Below are 19,380 nucleotides of genomic sequence, written 5' to 3'. Positions count from 1 at the left end.
GAGATTACTTGGGTGCCAACTTCATAGAACCAACATTTTTGCCCACTGCATGAAACAAAGATGCCAGGGCAGCTTTTCTCAGGTGAGGTTCTTAAAGCTGCCTTCCTGTACTAGTCCCTATTATCTTAAACCAACATCAAGCACCCAAGCTCACAGCAGCAGCCATCACCATAATACTGATGATGGTCATCATCATTATCACCATCATCACAGCTAAAATTTATTGAATGTTTACTATGTGCCAGATACTATCTAAAGTGCTTTCTTAGTATTTTTAATTTAATCCTCACAACAGTCCTTCAGGATAGGTATGATTATTATTCCATTTTACAATTATGGAAACTTAGGCTTAGAGAGGTTAAGTAAGTTGCCCAGGGTTACACAGCCAGTAGTAGGATTTGAACCCAGGCCTTTCCCTTCCTAGTGTCTGTACTCTTATCCAGTGTGTCACTACTGCCTTAAAATGTGTAGTAGTAGTAGTAGTACTATGAAAAACTGCTGACATCTGTTGAGTGCTCACAGTGAGCCAGACCTTCTGCTACACGCTTGATTTATTTTATTTAATCCTTACAACAACCCTGTTAGGTGGGTACTATTATTATTGACATTTTACAGATGAGTGAAATTGAGGTTGAGAGCTGTTAAGTGACATGCCTAAAATCATGTGGTGATGAAGCTCAATAACAAACTCAGGGAATATGGTCCAAAAGTTCAATCCATTAAACTGAACTTTCATTAGGAAAAGGAGGCTTTTCTCCTACTCTACTTAGTCACACTCCCTGCTGTGTCCCAATCTGAACCTACAGTGTCCCAGCGAGAATTTGTCAAGTCAATGCCAATGAGGAAGCCTGTTTAGCCATTCTGTGTACCTGCCAGCAACTCGGATCTGATTAATCTAGGAAGAGATTCAAGACTCTAAAAGTCTCTCATCACCTCCTTTTCCCCTCAACCTGATTTCTGAAAAAAGTACCTCATTTCCAGCAGTGTCTGCTAATGCTCTGCCCAGAACATCTAATAAGTGTTTACCCAAAGCTCCCAGAGCCCCAGTTAAAGGCCTTAATGTGCAATCCGGCTCTGCGCCTTATTTAATCAGCACCTGAATGAAATGTCTTTTTTGCTAGCAACAGCCAGAGCACAGTCAGCCAGAGTCTTTATGCAAACACAGCTGGTCGACTGGCAAAGGCGATTCAATTCACAGGCAAAATACACCCTGAGTTTATGACAACACTGGTATGTGATGGAGATAGGGAGACTGAAGACATAAGGATGAAACTGGAACGGGCTCATGCTTACTTTCTCCTCCAGATAATCTTGCTTATCCCTCTTCTACCCACCTAAACACCTGCCCACAGGGCATAACTTGAACTGTTTCTGCCAGACAGGCCAATCCTCTCTAACCTCCTAGCTCATGCCATCCATTCCCTTCCCTAAGAACCACCCAGCCCAGGACAAGACTCATCCCTTCTTCCCTCTGGCATTTCCTCCAGCAGCTACTGGAAAGGAACCACAGCCAACCAAGAGATCCCCCAAACCCTCCCCCTGCAGGAGCTCAGGCTGGCAGCAGGTCTAAGTCCCTTGACACACCATGCACTGCCAGATATGCAAGCCATGCCCTGTTTAGCTGGCAGAGTAAACAAAGAGGACTGCAACCCAGAAGAGGAGTCTTCTCCAAGCTTTCAAACATAACTGCTGCACCCAAGCACCTTAGGTGCAGACTTACCCAGGAGGGTCAGCAAGGAGGGTAGCAAGACACTGATAACCCCAGTTCTCTGGGTGGGGCAGGGTGGGGAAGAGACCAAAAATGGGGCAAGGAACTGCTCACAAACATTGGCCACTGCTCAAATACATCGGGACATACCTCACCATTTGGATCAAGTCAGGGTAACAAGGCCCTTTTTGAAATTCATCCTCTGCCCCACATTCAGTTGAGTCTAAGGGCCACTCACACTTCAGTATAAATCTCTAAAATGGAACTGCTTTCTTCCTAGTTCTGTCTTGGATATCACCTTATCTGTGGAATGGGAATTTTGAATTGCAGAAGAGATTGTTTTGGAGCTTGGAGTACTCTACAAGGAGGCAGATTTGCATGCAGTGGGTGGGGGAGGAGACTTGGAAGCAGGGAAGAAGGAAAAGGAAAAAGAAAGGATAGCATCACATTCTATTAGTTCTGCTGTAGACTTTAGTGGGGGCACCAACCATTCCATGAGCCATTAAAAATCATTTTCTGTTGTTCATTATGATCTGCAAATGAGTGAGGTCATGTGATATTTATCTTTCTCTGACTGACTTATTTCACTTAGCCTAACGCTCTCCAGCTCCATCCATGCTGTTGCAAATGGTAGGAGTTCCTTTCTTTTTATAGCAGTGTAGTATTCCATTGTGTAGATGTACCACAGTTTTCTAACCCACTCATCTGCTGATGGGCACTTAGGCTGTTTCCAAATCTTCGCTATTGTAAATTGTGCTGCTATGAACATAGGAGTGGGGTGGGGGGGCAATGGGGGACACATATGTAATACCTTAATCAATAAAAAAAGGAAAAATATCATTTTCTGGTCACAGGTGGGATGCCTGCTATTTCATTTTCTGTATTTAATGTCTGCCCCCTCTCATCAATGATCTGTGTGTCTGTCCTTGATAGTGTGAACCTTCCTTGGGACAACACAGAGAACACTATCTCACAAGTCCTTATATCAAAGATTCATGGGCAACTGCAGTTGTCTTATTAACAGTCCAGAAATGACAGAGCATTTCTACATTTTTACTTGGTTTGTCAAGGGAAAAATAAGAACTCTGGCCCTGATTATAATATTCAAATGACTCCAGGTTACAGTTGAGACATTTTCCTGTGAAAAACAAAATAACTCTGTGCCTTTTTTTTTCCTCTGTGCCTTTTTACATATCATTTCCTATGCCTTGAATTCTGCTCCTTCCTGCAACATCCAACAAACTCCTACTCATTCATTCAGACATGTTCATTGAACACCTACTATAAGCCTGGCCCTGTTAGAGGCACTAGAATAGAAAACAAGACACACAGGATCTCCCCTCTCATGGAACTAATTTGTCTCTTTTGTGACCCAGCTAAAATGTCACCTCCTCTAGGAAGATTTCCTTATACTTGCACTAGGGAAAAAAGACCCTCTGTCCTCTATGCTTTGTTCAAAACTGTTGCTGTACATGTTGTGTTGCAATTTAGTTGATCTCTTTTCTTCCCTGTCTCATCTAAACTGTGAACAACACGAGGACAAAGAATGTTTCTTATTTATCTTTGAATCTCCAGTGCCTGACACAATGTTTGATACATAATAGCACTGGATAAATGTTTGCTGAATGAATACAAGAATGAATAAATTCCAATGTCTATTTAAGAGTTCTGCAAACAGTTAAGTTAGCATGCAATAACCATGTGTCAATATTTCCTATTGTTAGTTCCTGAAGATCTTAGAGGCTTAAAGGAAGGGAGGGAATGTAGAAGGACTGGGAGGTGCTGAAGGACTGGAATGCCTGGCTGAAATACTCCATTGACATAATACCAGTCACCAAACAAGCTACTGGAACTGTAAAGCCACCTCACAATAACTTGGGGTCCCAACTGAAACCTCGCATTTCAGTCACATTATTTATCACCTATATAAACACTGAGGTTCTACCAGAAGACTAAATGCCCTTCCCACGGGGCAATCATGCCAAACAGGATGAGCTTTTGAACCAACTTCCCACATAAAACTTTATACACTAACTTGTCTCTCAAAGTGGGGTCCAAGGTTTATCAGCATCAGAATTACTCGGGAGTTTGTAATAAATGTAGATCCCCATCCTTGACCTACACCTACTCAGACTCTGTGTAGAGAGCCAGGCCTCTGCATTATAACAAGCTTCCAAGGGGATCTTTCACAGAGAAAGTTCAAGAATCACTGCTCTCCACACCCATAGTTCTTCATGTCCACTCAGCCAGTTACTGGCAAAAGAGGAGCACCTGAGACAAAAAACTCTCAATTTAACAAGCAATAAGAAAGACCATTCATGTGTTAAAAATCGATGGGGGTGGGGGGATCCTTTTACAACGTGTACCTATAACAAATCATCATGCTGTACCCTTTAAATATCTCACAATTGCTTGACTGGCATGGTTCAGTGGTGATCATCGACCTATGAACCATGAGGTTATGGCTCGATTCCCAGTCAGGGCACATGCCCAGGTTGCAGGCTCGATACCCAGTGTGGGGCGTGGCGGAGGCAGTTGATAAATTATTCTCTCTCATCATTGATGTTTCTATTTCTCACTCCCTCTCCCTTCCTCTCTGATTTATATTTATTTATAAAAAAATAAATATCTCACAATTTCCTTTGTCAAGTATACCTCAATAAAGCTAAAAAAAATAACATTAAAAAAGACATGAAAAACCAGGAGAAGTTGAGAAACTTGGCTGTTCTTGCAGAGGGTATTTTAATGAGGCATGATGACAACGAGCTACCCACTGAAAAATACAGAAGAGGAAAAAGATGGGAAGTAAGTCACTAGCCTAATAAGAATTTTTAAAAATTTATATGATATTTAAAAGGACAAAGAGAAAGTAAGTATTGTCCAGATATCTACCAGGGGATTAATACCAAGATACAACAGCATAATTTCCTCATTGGGATGAAAGGGAATGTATACTTCAGGCAGAAAAAGGGCTGCAGTTCTAATAACCAGCTCTTTGTGATGGAAATTCAACAAAAAGATGTGTGAGCTGGAGCCGAAAGTGCCTCTCTCCTCTGGTTATTTTTAAAAAAAACACAAACAGACAGGATATTTTCCTAATGGCACAAGGAGACATAGGAACCATGCCCATGAGACCTCAGGAGAACAAACAGGGCCACCAGAGGGAAAAGAAAACAGGGAATTATCAAATCAGCTCTGTCAGTCCGTCAGCATTTTCCAGGCACACATTAAACAATTAATGTGCATGTATATATTGTATTAAGCTCTGCAGGGAATTACAAAGAAAAAGAAGCACTATTCCTTTCGGTTAAAAAAAAAAAAAGTATTCCTGCTAATGGTAGAGACTAAACAAATGTGCAAAAACAAGCAACTCAGCCAGATACTTACAGAATCACCTACATGTATACAAAAAAAAACCACAAGCAACTCAGCCAAACACTTACAAAATTACCTAACGTATACAAAGGTATACTTTAAAGAATCAAATAGGCTAAGGAATGTTCAGAGAGTTCAGAAAGGAAGAAAAATGGTGTTACTAAAATAACTAGAATAACTAGAGTCGGGTCAAGGTCATTTGAAAAGTTTCATAGAGGAGAATCCTCAGAAGAGTATCTATGGAGGGGAGGAACACATGACAAAGCCCATGATGAGGATGACAAAGGTGCCATTTTATGGCAAAGGAACAAAAATTCAGGGACCCTGAGGATTACCCCCTGAATAGGAGCCAGCAACATACTGTAACTCAAAAGCAAGCCCCATGATGGATTGTACTAACAGGTGCAAGGCGAGCAAAGGCTGGCAAGTACATCTTTCCTCTTACTAGCTGTGGGCTGGGCCTCTAGTAAGTTTCAGCATCCAGTTTTATAGACTGTGCATTAGAAGGGTATGCAGGCACAAGCCAGGATCCAGAGAAAAGCGACAGAAAGGATTAAAGGAATGGATTCTAATGGCTATCAAAGATGAAAAGGAATTGAGGTGTGTCAGTTTCTTAGTCAGAGGTAAAAATACATTGGGCATCTGCCAGCTTTGATCAGTTTTGCCCAGTTTCTCTGTTTAAGTGACCACATAGCTATTCAGAGGATTAAAATGCTTTGTTTGCTTGGAGCCCATTTCATGGAGAAGATAGAGATAGGAAAGGGTTAAATAATTTGTCCAGGTTCCCTAGCAAGCCATGAGCTGAACTAGCATCATAATTTTAAATCCCAGGGCTGTCTGTGGGCTGTTTAATCCACCAATGCACACCATTTCTCTTTATAATGGATGCCCCCAAAAGACTGTAACAATGAAAGATGGAAAAATTCTCTGCAAATTTCCATGGGGGAGAAAATAAAACAAACTAAAAAGCAATGTTATGCCTCACTGCTGAGGCCCATATAAACAACATCCTCTTGTGTCCCCCTAGACTGATGGCACAGGACACAGTCCATCTGATAAGCTATCAGCAGATGGCTGGATCCCTCATTGTACCCATTACCCATCCGATGTCAATTCCAAGCAGGAGCCCTTATCAGCGCTCTAGACAGCAGATGGGGATGGGGAGGTATAGCTGGTCTGAAGTCAAGGAGTGGGGTGGGGAAGCTAGTTCTCAAATCCATCAGGTTTTCTGTAAAACAAATTCATCACAGAGCAAATGGAACACACTGGAGTATATTCAGCTAATTCCCAAAGTTGCCACAAAAAAGCTCAGAACTGTTTTGAGTATGTGCCATTCTACACTTCCAGCAAGGAGGAAGAAGTAAGCAAATCAAATGGTGAACCAAAAGCAGGTAAACTATATTTGGAGGAAATCAGACTTCTAATATATTGTAAAGAAGACATGAAATTAAATAGCAAATGGCAACTCTAAAAAAGAATGGGGTGCACTCAGTATTACTGGCTAAAAAACAGTGCCTTGGGGCTATGGGGATGATAGCATCAATTATTTGCCAAATGTCCAGCCTGGATCCAGCTTGCCTTATGAACACACAACACCGAGGACTAAATGGCATTTACTGTGCCTCACTAAGTTCAGTGCCCCATCAGGAGATGTTGACAGAGACACATACAGAACCAACAGCAATTGGACAATTAGACAAGACATTCCAAATCAGATCTTTCTGTTAAGTTTCTAAAGCAAAGACAATAAACTTATGCAAGGGAAATAAAGGGCCATTAATTTAGGACAACTGGTCTTTACAGATACAATCAATCAAGGACATTTTAAACCTTCTGCTGAGAAATTGTAGGTTTGGGGGTTTAAATAGCTAAGAGAATCTCTTCCTGCTAAAGCCAGCTTGCCACTGTGGCAGCTCAGTTCCTAAGCCACCTCTGCCACTAATGTGGCTGGGTGATTTTTAGTAAACAGCATAATCACTCGGTAAATTCATTTCCTGTCACCCACACCTGCCAAAATAATATGCACAAGGGGACTAGCTATGCTTGAAGAAATACTTATTGGTGTAACTGGTAAATGTCACTGATATTCAGCAAGGAGTTTAACGATGGCGCTGCTTTGCTGATCCTGAGAACCCTCAGACATCTCTGGCTTGAATTTAGATGTGAGATGGTGCTGCTTCAATCATATAAACCTCTATCAGTCCACAGTCCCAGGGCCTTTGAGAAATCAGACAAGACCAAAAAGAAACTTGACACCAGGAGTATTAATCAAGACCAGAACTCAAGCACAAAAACTGTCCTTCCTTATAATTCTAAAGCTGGCAATGTGGCCAAGAGGAGGATCTGTGTAACGAGGTCTTGGGAATACATATTTTACAGATTGCAAAACGGGAGATGAGGTGACTAATCAACTTCTCTCTAACTCTTCTATTTACTGGCCTAAAGTAATACCATCCTAGTTATAGACAAACTTGCACTCACTGAGGAACAAGGTCTTTCTATAAAGCCAAAATTTAGTCATCCTGTTGTGAGAAACATCAGAAATGTTTCTGCTAAGCTCTCCCTTTTATTTCAGCTAATGTCTCCCCTCCCTAATCATGACCTTTGAACTCCATATAATTTACTGCCAAAATATAGCTTAATTCAGCTAATTCATTTGCCAAAGTATTGCTTTGTACTCATCCTCTCCCCTTTGGAGTATACACAGTCACAGGAAACATTTTAAAATCTCTTTCTCCAGGTCCAAGTTATTTCATCATAACCCTAAATAAAACAAGTTATGTGAAAGGGCCTTAAAATAAACAGTGAAGTGCTAGATAAATGTAAGGTAATATTAACCATACTTATATCATTAATCATTGCTGCAACCAAGTCAGCAAACTATTTCCAACCATCTGTTGTGAATTTTTTTTAAGGACTTAAATAAAGTTTTTAAAATCCACACATTCATGCTTTCCAGGAAGAGCCATAGGTAGAGTATGGAACATTGGAGTCATCAAAGACTAGGTCCCCTGGTAGGCCAGAAGTTATTATTTAAATGACACAAAGCAGTGACTTAGGAGTAAAGGACAGAGGAGTCTACTCCAGTGTGGGCTCAAGTCTTCCTCAGCATGACTCTGTTCAGAGCTTGAGCTAAGCCCAGGGCAATAGAAAATGCACAGGTGACAGGAATCAGTCCATACTCCCCCAAACATCCATCTCTCTGCAGCAACCAGCTCTAAGTGCCATCATCATCTATACATATCCCCAAGGGTGACCGGGTCAGGTTGACTTTACTGAGGAGACAGAGGTAGCAGCAAAAGATGAACAAGTCCATCTGACTTAGTATCCTTTTTCCAACCATGAAGGGCAAAAGCATTTCTAGAATAGTTATCTGTTGCATCCCCAGCCACTGCTTAATGGAGAAAAGGACCACAGAACATAGGCTGTCGACAGCTAGGGAGTAAAAATTCTGTCTCATTTTGCAGATGGGCAAACTAAGGTCCAGGAAGAGTACTCTCCCCAGTCACACAACTAATTAATGCCAGAACTAAGTCTCCAGAGTCTTCTAAAAGCCTCTAAAAACCTTTCCACTAAAAACCATGGTACTGCCAGGTTTGACATCATCACACCAACAGCAGCCCCAGTCGGGCTGAATTTAGTCCTTTGTTGACCTTCTAGATATGTGGCTGCCAGAGGCCTCAAGACCCTTTTGTGAAAGAGGTGCCCTCTGATCCTCACCACCTGCCATCCAAAAAAAGCACTCCTGTCCCAAGAGCCTCATGCAGCAATGGCTGAGATGCTTTGTTTCCTCTCATTAACAAACAGGCCATTCATGAAAAAAAAAGAAAGAGGACTGGCTCAAATTTACACAGAAGGTCTAGCTGGGAGAGCCCTGGGCTTCCTGTGAATAGCATCACTTCCCAAGAAGCTTTTTCTTATAATAAAAAAAAAATGTTGCCCCCTCCAGCTCTGCTCAGTAATGAGAGCCACCCAATCAATAACAGCCTCTTTATTACAAAGCTATGTGCATCTCTTTGCCACACCTGCAAAATGAGAAGGGCTTGAGACCATTTACCACATTTTACAGATAGGAAAACTGAGGCCAAGAACCTGCAATCAAGGAGCTCTAGAATAAAGAGGTAACAAGCTTGTGAGCCTCAAGTAGGCATTGTCATGCTGATCAGCCTCAGCCTCCCCACAGAGACTGCCTTATTTCACTGCCAGCTTGCCATCCCAAAGACCAACCAACCGGAAGATAATTCATCTTTTGGCTGCAGGCAAGTGACCACCCTATCCCTAGGCACCCAACAAGCCAGTAAAATGGAGATAATAATCTTAACCTCCTGCCCTACATAGGGCTGTCACAAGTCTGCTGAGAATAACCTACAAATACAAATGTAATAAAGATTCTAATGACAGGTTTCAAAACTATTTCTGAATAAAACACACCAAGTTTTCCACATCCTGAAATTTACAAAAGATTTGTTTCCCTTTCTCCTCTTCCTTATCCTCCATGATTTTATAGTCTTTATAACATCTCTTCACACAGGCTGAGTACAGAAAGAAAGTCTCACTCTTGGTCTTCATTCAGATTATTTTTATGTATCTGACACTTTCCTTTTTAATACAGTTTGTTTTTCTTAATATGGCTAATGGGAGGTAAAGAAATCAGCCCTCTGAGTGCCCCTGGACCATGACCACAGCACATAGGATAAGAATGATAAATTAAAGAGGTCTGCAAAAAATTAAATACCCTTTCACCAGGATAGAAACCACCAGCCCAATGTTGACGAGTCAGCCTGGGGCCTGTTTCAGAGAGCACTTAGTAGGAGCTTGGTGCTGCTCCAAACCCTCAGAATTCAAAAGCAGACATCACCCTAAGAGTACAAACTCCCAAATGAAAGAATAATTAAGGGAAACCCATAAAAGTATTTCCCCAAAGTACCCTAGTAGAGAAAGGGAACCTTATTTGACCACCTCCAGTAAAGAATGTCCTCAGGCCTCTGGGGATTAACTGTGACAGAGAGCATGGGGGCTGGGCCAGGTCTCCAGATGTGATTCAGAAAGGGCACCTGGCTGGGGCTGGACTTCCTGCTTGTGAAAGGCCCCAGCAGGGCTGGGAGGGCCAGTCTGAGTGCCAGCCGGCTCTGGTGCTATGTTCTTTCCCCACACTGTGAGGCTGATGCATTGTGCAAAGGTGAAGAAAGAAAGCCAATCTGAAATATGCACAAAAACAGATCTTTGGAAAATCATTTTTAAAGGTCCCACTCCCCGAAGGGATGAGGTGCTGTACACTGCCAAGTGTCCTGAGCACACTAATGACTCTTATCACTAAGGCTGCCCAGGAAAAAGTCAACAAACTCACATGCATCATGGTGACCAGGTGACAGGGGTTGAGCAGGTAGATGACAGTCTTGGTGGCGAACTTAAAGCCCACCTCCACCCCGAAGGTCAGGCACAGGGCTACTAAGAGCAGATTCTTGCTCAGGCTCTCCTTGCCTTCCTCTGGCCGCTGGGTCACCTGCTCTGGCTGGCAGCCATGGCCACCCCTACCGTCCTCCTTCGTCTGCCTCAGGATGTGCCGCAGGGCCACCAGGATCTCCAACAGGGCCAGGGTCAGGACCACCACACTTTCCAGCAGCCGCTGCTGCCAAGAGAGGAAGGCAGCACAGTCGGGGCCCCCATTGCCTGCAAAGCTGGGGTCCACGCCCCCATAGAGCCAGTCCAGAAGAGTTTGGTAGCTATACCGGGACATGATGCAAAGTGGCTCCCCTCGACCACCGTGCAGGAAGCAAGAGTGAGATGGAACACAAGCCCAGAGAGTTGCCCGGGCGGTGGGACATGTACGGAGGGCACACACCCACACCAGCACTCCCTCCAGACACGGGGGCACCGAGAGCAGGGGAGGGGAAGCTACACGCGAGGCCCGGGGTAAAGTGCTGGCTCTAACTTGTCCCCACGGCTGTCTGGGGAGCCCCCCGCGCTTCTCCAGTGGCCACCAACGAGGCAGGGTTGAAACGAGCCGTTGGCCAATCTAAAAGGAAGGAGAGGAAAAAAAAAAGGTCTCAAAGAGGCAATTGCATCAGGAATTACGAAGCGGGGAAGGGTAACTAGCGAGGGAAGAAAAGGGGAACCCGGGCAGCGGCGAAGCAAGCAGGGGTCAGGGGAAGTCAGAGGCCGAGAGGTTCAGGGCCGAGGGAACCCAGCAGTGCCTCGGGAGCGAACCAGGGGGTGATGGGGGTGAGAGCGAGGAACACGCGGAGGCCAGGAGAGGAGCTAGCGGGGCCGGGCAGGCAGGGAGGGCGACAGGGATGGCAGGGACGCCGGACTCCTCCTTTCACACACTCGCCACTGGGGATCGCTTACTCGGGCAACCGCGTGGCCTTCTCTGCCCCCAGCTATCAACTTCGCCGCGGTCGGGTCCCTCCGGCCAATTTAGAACCCTCCGGGTCCAGCCACCCGCCCCCGGGTACACCCCCAAGCCCCCAACTCCACCCCCGGCTCCCGCCCTCCGGGCAGCACCTCCCCCAGCCCGCGGCCCGCCCGGGACCAGCCCCCTTCGCGCGGGCAGCGGCGGGAGGAAGCCGGCAGGGAAAGAGGGAGGGAGGGAGAGAGGTAGGAGGGAGGCCGGGCCGGCCAGGGGCTGGGCTACTGCCGGCCCCCTCCCTCCAACCAGGCGCCGCATCTTCCCGCGCCTCCCACCCTTGGGGCTCCACTCACCGGCAGCTCGGCCCGCGGCCCCGGCTCGGGCCACCTCTTGGCTCACGAGCTCCCTGCGCCCCGGCGCTCGGCTTCCCGGGCGGCCGCAGCCGCCGCGCACGGCTCCTCCTCCCGTCTTCCTCCCCCTGCAGCCGCTGCGCTCGCTTCCTCCTTCTTCCCCTCTCTCTCCTCCCCCTCGCCGCCACTGCCTCCTCCGGTACTGCTCAGCCTCGCGCCCCCCAGTCCTCCACGCTCGCTGGCCACGACTACCCGCCTCGCCTCCTTCCCTCTTCGAGCCCCCTCGCACCCGCCACCGCCACCCCCAGTCACACCTCCCACCTTGCTTCTTGGCTCTCCCTCCCCTCTTCTTCCTCCGGGCTCAATCTCCGCCTCCTTCCCCTCCTTCCTGGGCCTGCCTCGTATTCTGCACTCTTCGAGCCTGCACGCGGGCACATCCACCTTCCTTCCCCAAAGGGTGCTGAAGGCGCCTCCTTCTGTGAAGCCTTTTGACTGACTCCACATCCTGCGACTAGCGTCTCCCAGGCACGTCTTTTTGCTCCGGGTACTTAGTAGGCACTTAGCCAGCCCTCCTTAAGTTCTCCAGGGGCTGAAGTCTAGTGCTGAGTAGCTGGGCCAGCTTTCCTTTGGGGTGTTGGCTGGGTCTGGCCTTCTCCTCCTGGAGTCTCCTCCTTTTTGCCCTAGGATAGTGCAGGACCAGGATGGCAGCTTCTCTCATTTCTAGCTGCAGCCCCACTCCTCACACTTCAGTCCCTAGGACACGGGCTTCTAGTCCTTTTCCCTGCTCTTCCCCCTCCAGCTTGGATTTGGTATTTCTCCCTCTTTACCTTGGGCTGCACAGCCCACCTCTGCCACTCCCTCTCAAGGCGCTCCCTTCTCCCCTTTCTCCTACAATGCCTTCAATAGGAGACTTACCAGACCAAAAGAAAATTCTCCTGACCTCCTTCACTCCTTCCTCCTTGCAAGGTAGCAGCTGCTTCCCAAACTGTAATACACTTGGCGCTTGGTGAAGAGTCCTGACACTGAAAGGCCAGCCAGGACAATGTGGGTGTGGGAAGGGCCCAAGAATTGGTAAGGACATCTGATTGAAACAGGGCCCTTTCTCACCTGCTGCTTTCTACCCATAGACTATGGCTTGCTTTTCTTGGGATAAGGAAACAGGAAAAGGACCTTCTTAAAATCTACCTTATGTTGCTTTAATATTTATTGAAGACTTATAATGAGTTAGCAGCTAGGTACCTTGCCTAGGAAACACTTTGGGGTGTTGGCTGCAAGCCAGACTCAAAATATAAAATCTGCTATATTATCAAGCCATTGTCCTCCCATTCTAAGTCTGATTATAGCCTCAAAGCCAGGTAGCCTTGTCTAATTCCAAGCTTTTGTACAGAATCTACCATAGGCTGGATGCTCTTCAAGTGCTAATTAATAAAGAACAACCACACCCTGGCCAGTTTGGCTCAGTGTGCAGAGTAGGCCTGCACACAGGTTGGTGGTTTGATTCCTAGTCAGGGGCATATATGTGCAGGAGGCAACCAATCTGTTTCTCTCTCTCTTCCCCCTCTCTTCCACTCTATTTAAAAGCAATGGGAGCCGAAACCGGTTTGGCTCAGTGGATAGAGCGTCGGCCTGCGGACTGAGGGGTCCCGGGTTCGATTCCGGTCTGGGGCATGTACCTTGGTTGCGGGCACATCCCCAGTGGGAGGTGTGCAGGAGGCAGCTGATCGATGTTTCTAGCTCTCTATCCTTCTCCCTTCCTCTCTGTAAAATATCAATAAAATATATTTTTTTTAAAAAAAGAAAAGCAATGGGAGCCCTGGCCGGTTTGGCTCAGTGGATAGTCGGCCTGCGGACTCAAGGGTCCCAGGTTCGATTCCGGTCAAGGGCATATACCTTGGTTGCGGGCACATCCCCAGTAGGAGGTGTGTGGAAGGCAGCTGATCAATGTTTCTCTCAAATTGATGTTTCTAACTCTCCCTCTCCCTTCCTCTCTGTAAAAATCAATAAAATATATTTTTTAAAAAATAAAAATAAATTAAAAGCAATGGGAAAATATCATTGGGTGAGGATTTAAAATTTTTTAAAAAGAACATAAAGTAAATAAAGAACAAGCACAAACAAACATTGATTCAGAGGCTCACTTATTCATTCTCCTTAGGTGTTTTGTTAAATCCTCTGCAACATTGAAGCATCCATCTTATATAAATACTGCTGTTTGAAATTTTAGCCCTGCTATTTGGCTTCTGTAAATTCTTGCTTGCTAAGACTACTCCCACTTCAGAGAGGCCATTAAACCTTCCCCAGACAAGGTTATCAGTGCCGGTGCCAGGCCAGGCCTCTGGTTGAGGTCTCAAGGCCCCAGCACATACGGGCTCTTTAAGAACTTGCAAAAGGGGCCGGAAACACCCCATATTTGGGAGACAAAGAAGGTAAAAACATATAAATAGGAAAAATTCCTGCATGTTGGGGCCCAGAATTTGAGAGACATTCTCCTCTGGACCCGCGCGTAATAAATGTAACTCCATCTCTCTAGGTATTGCTTTGTTCTTCTTCGGTTTTCTGTAACATTGTAACCAGAAACATCAAGGATAAAGCTGTGGAGCTCCTGGCAATGACATGCAGCATCTGGAGACCTCAAGTTCCGATGTTGAAGGAAATAAGAATGAGGTGTGAAAAATAATATAAATGGAGCCACTTTATTTTTAAATTTTTAATTATTGATTTGAGAGAGAATCATCAATTTGTTGTTCTACTTATTTATGCATTCATTGGTTGATTCTTGTATGTCCCCTGATTGGAGTTCAAACCTACAACCTTGGTGTATGAGACAATGCTCTATAACCAACTGAACTAACTGCCCAGGGCTAAATGGAGCTACTTTAAAATGGAGTTGGAGCTTCCATCCCAGAGGAGCTGCCTTTCATATCTTACCCTTCAAACTTTTGGAATGATAAAAATGGGCAAAATAACCTTTGACTGGACCTAAAGCAGCACTATATTCCAAACAACTGTTTGCAAAGATAACAAGAAAGCAGACATTTATGACCATGGGATTGAAAATTAAAGACCTTCTTTAGAATTAGTATCACTATTTTAGCTTATCTGCACTTATAGAAATGCCTTCCTTCTATTCCTGTAATTGTTCCCCTTCCCTTTCTCATAAATGGCCCTTTCACCTCCTATTCCAAATGCTATTTGAGTTACTGCCAGAATCAGTGCTTCCCGACAAGCTATTCTTTTGGATCTCAAATAAACGCTTGTTTCTCTCACTTTGGCCTTTTATTTTAGGTTAACAGGTTAGCCCAACTCAATAAATGGCTTCATTAATCCCTCCAATTTCCTTGCTGAACTTCAGTTGGGAATTTGGCCTAGAGAGTCCTTGTGCTTGCAAAATGACTGTCTTTAAACGACTGTAGCCAGGCCAAGTTTCTCACCTGAACCACAATTATTCTTTTTTTCATAGGTAGAATCACCAAGTGTTTTTATAATTAAATTTATGTCTTTTACTTGCTGCAATTTATTCAACCTCTCTCTACCTCAATTTCTATGTATTAAATGAAGGGTTGTTAATGATCTATTGTTCAATTCCTAGGATTATGCACATTTAAGTAAGTTGAATTATATAGAACAGTATGTAGTATCTGGTACATAGAAAGTGCTCAGTAAGTGCTTCCCATTATTTTACCCAGTTCTGCATCTGCTCATACATGCATACACACTCAAATTCAGTACCCTCCCGCACATTTATATAAACAGTCCTACCCATCCTTCTAACCCCAAGTGAAACTGCAATCTCCTAAACCCCACCCCCAGTTCCCAGAGCTCTCTGCCTCCTCTGAACTTCTATAGCAGTTATTGCCTGCACTACTCATTTTATTCTGAATCACATACTGCCTTCCATTGTTCTCTCATTGTTAGTCCTGTCTCCCACACTCAGATCTTTGACAGCAGGGAATGGTTCTTAATCTTTTCTAAACCCCCACACACCTAGCAGAGTGGTAAAGATAGTAGGTAGTAGACAAACACTGGGAGATTGTTGTCCCCATAGAGTTCAATTCAAGCAATAATTGAACTGAAACACTGTGTCAAATTTTAGAATCTCAAAAACTTCACACAAATGTCCTGATCATTTTCTTACTGGGACACAGGCCAGAGGCTTCTTGTCTCCAAACAGTATCAAGAGCAAATGAGCTTTGATTTTTAAGAGGAGCCTTGCAGAGCACATGAAAAGGAAACCTGGAATCCAGGCTCCGTTCAGAGAGACCTTGGGGAGAGTCATCTCTCTCTGTTTCAGTGTATTCAGGTAAAATGAAGGGGTTGGACTAGAATGGTTTCTAAGATACCTGCTGGCTATAATATTTTATGATTCTAGGAACTCAGCCTTCCCGCTTTTCATCCAAGTCATGTTTGAATCTTAAAGCAGAAAGCTGATCTACCTGGATTGGTGACCTGAGCCACCTTTCTGCCTATTAAGACAAGACCCTAAATTCCTTTGTTCAAAGTACCTTCCCAGTTATGAGCTCAGCTGACCTCCTGTGAAGTCCAAAGTGTCAAAATTATTACCACAGAAAAAAATGAAGCTCAGAGTGGTAAAGTGACTTGTCTAAGATCACACAAGTTAGTGGCAGAGAACTAGAATTTGAGGTTCAACAGCATGGGCTTGCTCTTTGACTTGGCCATCTGACCTTTTCTACTCCTGCAATTAATATCCTTTGAGACTACTCCTGCCCCTCTACCCCAATATAACCTAAAAGTCAAATTCATACATGATCAACCACAAGCAAAACCAATGCACAATCCTGATATTATATCAAGTGTTATCAGTAAAAATAAACTGCATGTGTATGGAGGAGAATGAAGAGAGAAGCTTTTGTCTTGATCTATCTGCTTAGTGCTTTTTTACCCACAATCATCAACACCAGCATACATTTTTAACCATAATTTAACATTTCAATTAAGCAATAAAGTTTGTGTATTCTGCATTCTCTCAAGGCTATAGCCAACTCCCTGTTTTCTTGAGTATGTAAATAAAATCGGGTGTTTCACTTCTTATCTAGCCTTTTTTTTTTTTTTTTTTTTTTTTTTTTTTTTTTACAACTTAGAGCCACCTGTTTCAGGAGAGAAGTGCTGCTTGGCAGCTAGCCCTAAAGACCCACAGGTGTCTTCACTTCTCAGGAAAAGCAGCATGTTCAAATTCTCCTTTAGCTCCCCCTGTCTTTACACCCAGGAGATGGCATGTCTACAGCCCCTTCCCCTGATCTCTTTGTTCTGCCTTCCCTTTACACCCTTATAAAAACATCTGCCTGCACTGATATATTAAGATGGGTTCTTGAGGACAGGAGTCCCTCATCTTCTCAAGATGCTGGCACTCAAATAAACCTCTTTCCTTTTCACCAACACCTGTCTCACAAATTTGGCTTTCATTGCAGCAGGCAGCTGCTGCAGTCTTTCACAGCAAGGGTTCAGGAACCTGGAGAAGGGGCCACACATAAATGGATACACTAGACAAGAAATATAAATTTGGAAGGTGGGTCACTTCCCTCTAGTGGAGAAGCTCTCTGACTTTTCCATCCCCTTTGCTTTTATTTACTAGAACATACATTTGCCCTTTAGCAGAGGAAACACACATATCAAAGGTAAGGTTTGGTAAACAGTAAAAGATTATCAGGTTACGGGAATTGCCTTCTGCTGGGAGCCAGAAAAGCAGGGTTCGGTCTCACTTCCTGGTCAGCCCTACTTCCTGATTAAGCAAGAACAAAGAAAGCCCTCGCGCGCCAAGGGCCAGAAGAACCTCCCACATCAGAATAACCAATCAGCTAGGACAGATACCCAGTCCCCAACCAATCATCCCATGGCAACTCCTTATCCTACCCCTCCCCTCCTGAGTGCTTATATACTGCAACACTCGAATAAAAAAAACGAGGCTTGATCAGAACCCTGCCTTGCCTCCGTTCTTCGCATTCCTTGTTTGTTTCATTCTCTTAGGTGGTTCCTGCGTGCCCTCGTTGCTGCCCTGTGGGCCGGGGCAGCCTTCAGCCACCATTGTCTCAACAGAACAATAGGTGCATAGCCTTTAGCCCTTGCTAAAAGCCCAAGGTCCATCAGCCTTCTGAAGGACTTCTTGCATAATTATGATCTACTGGTCTTAGCCTCAAGCATACCCCCCTTTTTGTTTTAATAAATTTTAGAGCTGGGTCCTTTTAAGATTTTTAAATTCAATGAAAAGGATTGAGTTCTTTCATGTCCTTTTAAAATTGTTGTCAGGCATCAAAGGAATCAGTCTGCAGTAAGCTCCTTTCTGGGCCAACAGCTCTATGAGTCCCCTTCCCAGTCACTGTCCAACAGTTTTTTTATGGGTTCCCTTCTCAATCACTGTCCCCTGTGACATGACAGCAATGATATTCCAGTTCTGGATGGTGGACAAATGGTGAGAAATGACAATGCAGGTCCAACCTTCTTTGGCTTTGTCCAGGGCAACGTGCACCAACCCAACGCACTGTTGATGACTGCTAGCATGGCAAGGCATCTTTACCATCCCCCACCTCTAGACTGTTTCTCTTCTGTCTCATCAGCATGTTGCTTGGGGCCACTGCTATCGGTGGTTGGAGTAGTCTGGTCAGTTCCTCTCTCAGATCCATTATTGTAGGAATCCACATGGGTTTGGAGGAGTTTTCTGGAAATATACAAGCATATCCTCGACCAAAGGTTAATAAAGGAATCTTTCTATAAACTAGACTCAGGATCTTTTCATTTTGCCAAACCATTTTCCTTTGGCTTATTCTGACACCAGTGTAATTTCATGGGTGTCTTGCCCATCAGCATTACAAGTGAAAAAATTTTAAAGTGAAAAAATTTAAAGTAATTAAGGCTTGATATAGTTTACTTACAGGAGATTACTCTACTAGCCACCCTTTTTTTGTTTTAAATTGGGAACATGCAAGTGGGACATTCCTTGAACTTATTGCATGATAAGCAGCTTTACTATGAGATGAACCATCCTATATAATAAAAGGGTAATATGCAAATTGACCCTAATGGCAGAACGACCACTGGACCAGTCACTATGAGGCACACTGACCACCTCTCTGTTCCTTGCCCTGGCCAGCAGGCTACAATCGCTTGATGGTGAATCGGGAACCAAGGGTAGGTGGCAGGGGCTGTGGGCAGCGCCAGGCCAAGGCCCCCGCCCTGCCAGTCACTGCACACACAGAGAGAAACCTGAGGTGGGGGCTGGGCCAGAAGGCAGGTGGAATGGCCGACCTCTTGGTCCCTTCCCCCGGCCGTCACCCGATGGGAAAAGGGGAACCAAGGGTAGGTGGGGGGGGGGCGCAGCTAGGGGAAGCCAGGGATGATGGCCCTGATCGCAGGCCAGGCATAGGGACTGTAACTGGGCACGAATTTTGTGCACCGGGCCTCTAGTCAGTAAAAAATAGTTAATGCTCCAGGAATAGGTTCCTGCCTAGTACAATTAAGTACCCCTAAATATTCACATATTTCAATTTGCTAATTTAAGTCAGTCTGAAATAAGGTTTATTTTCTAACTTTATTTGTCCTTGGGTGTGGACAGTAAATGACACTAATTGAATTTCTACTATCAGTCT

The 19,380-nt window shown here is 44.8% G+C and overlaps 1 protein-coding gene across 4 annotated transcripts in view; it reads right to left on the bottom strand.

The window, feature by feature from the left end:
- TMEM164 (transmembrane protein 164) overlaps positions 1 to 12,137 on the bottom strand; it is a 326,422-nt gene extending 314,285 nt beyond the window's left edge. For 2 of the 4 annotated variants that reach the window (XM_080652987.1, XM_080652986.1), the window contains exons 1-2: positions 11,786 to 11,892; positions 10,431 to 11,099 (exon numbers count right to left, since the gene is read on the bottom strand). In XM_080652987.1, the coding sequence (XP_080509113.1) occupies positions 10,431 to 10,820 (390 nt within the window). In that variant the 5' untranslated portion in view covers positions 10,821 to 11,099; positions 11,786 to 11,892. Of the gene's footprint in view, positions 1 to 10,430; positions 11,100 to 11,785; positions 11,957 to 12,103 lie in introns of those variants that run through there. The other 2 variants (XM_080652989.1, XM_080652988.1) reach the window with 2 other exon arrangements.
- Between the last annotated feature and the right edge of the window lie 7,243 nt (positions 12,138 to 19,380).

The sequence above is a fragment of the Plecotus auritus genome (assembly GCF_963455305.1).
Source record: "Plecotus auritus genome assembly, chromosome: X".
NCBI classification, from domain to species: domain Eukaryota; kingdom Metazoa; phylum Chordata; class Mammalia; order Chiroptera; family Vespertilionidae; genus Plecotus; species Plecotus auritus.
The sequence above is the reverse complement of the archived record's forward strand: the minus strand, read 5'-3'. Positions and strand labels throughout refer to the sequence as shown.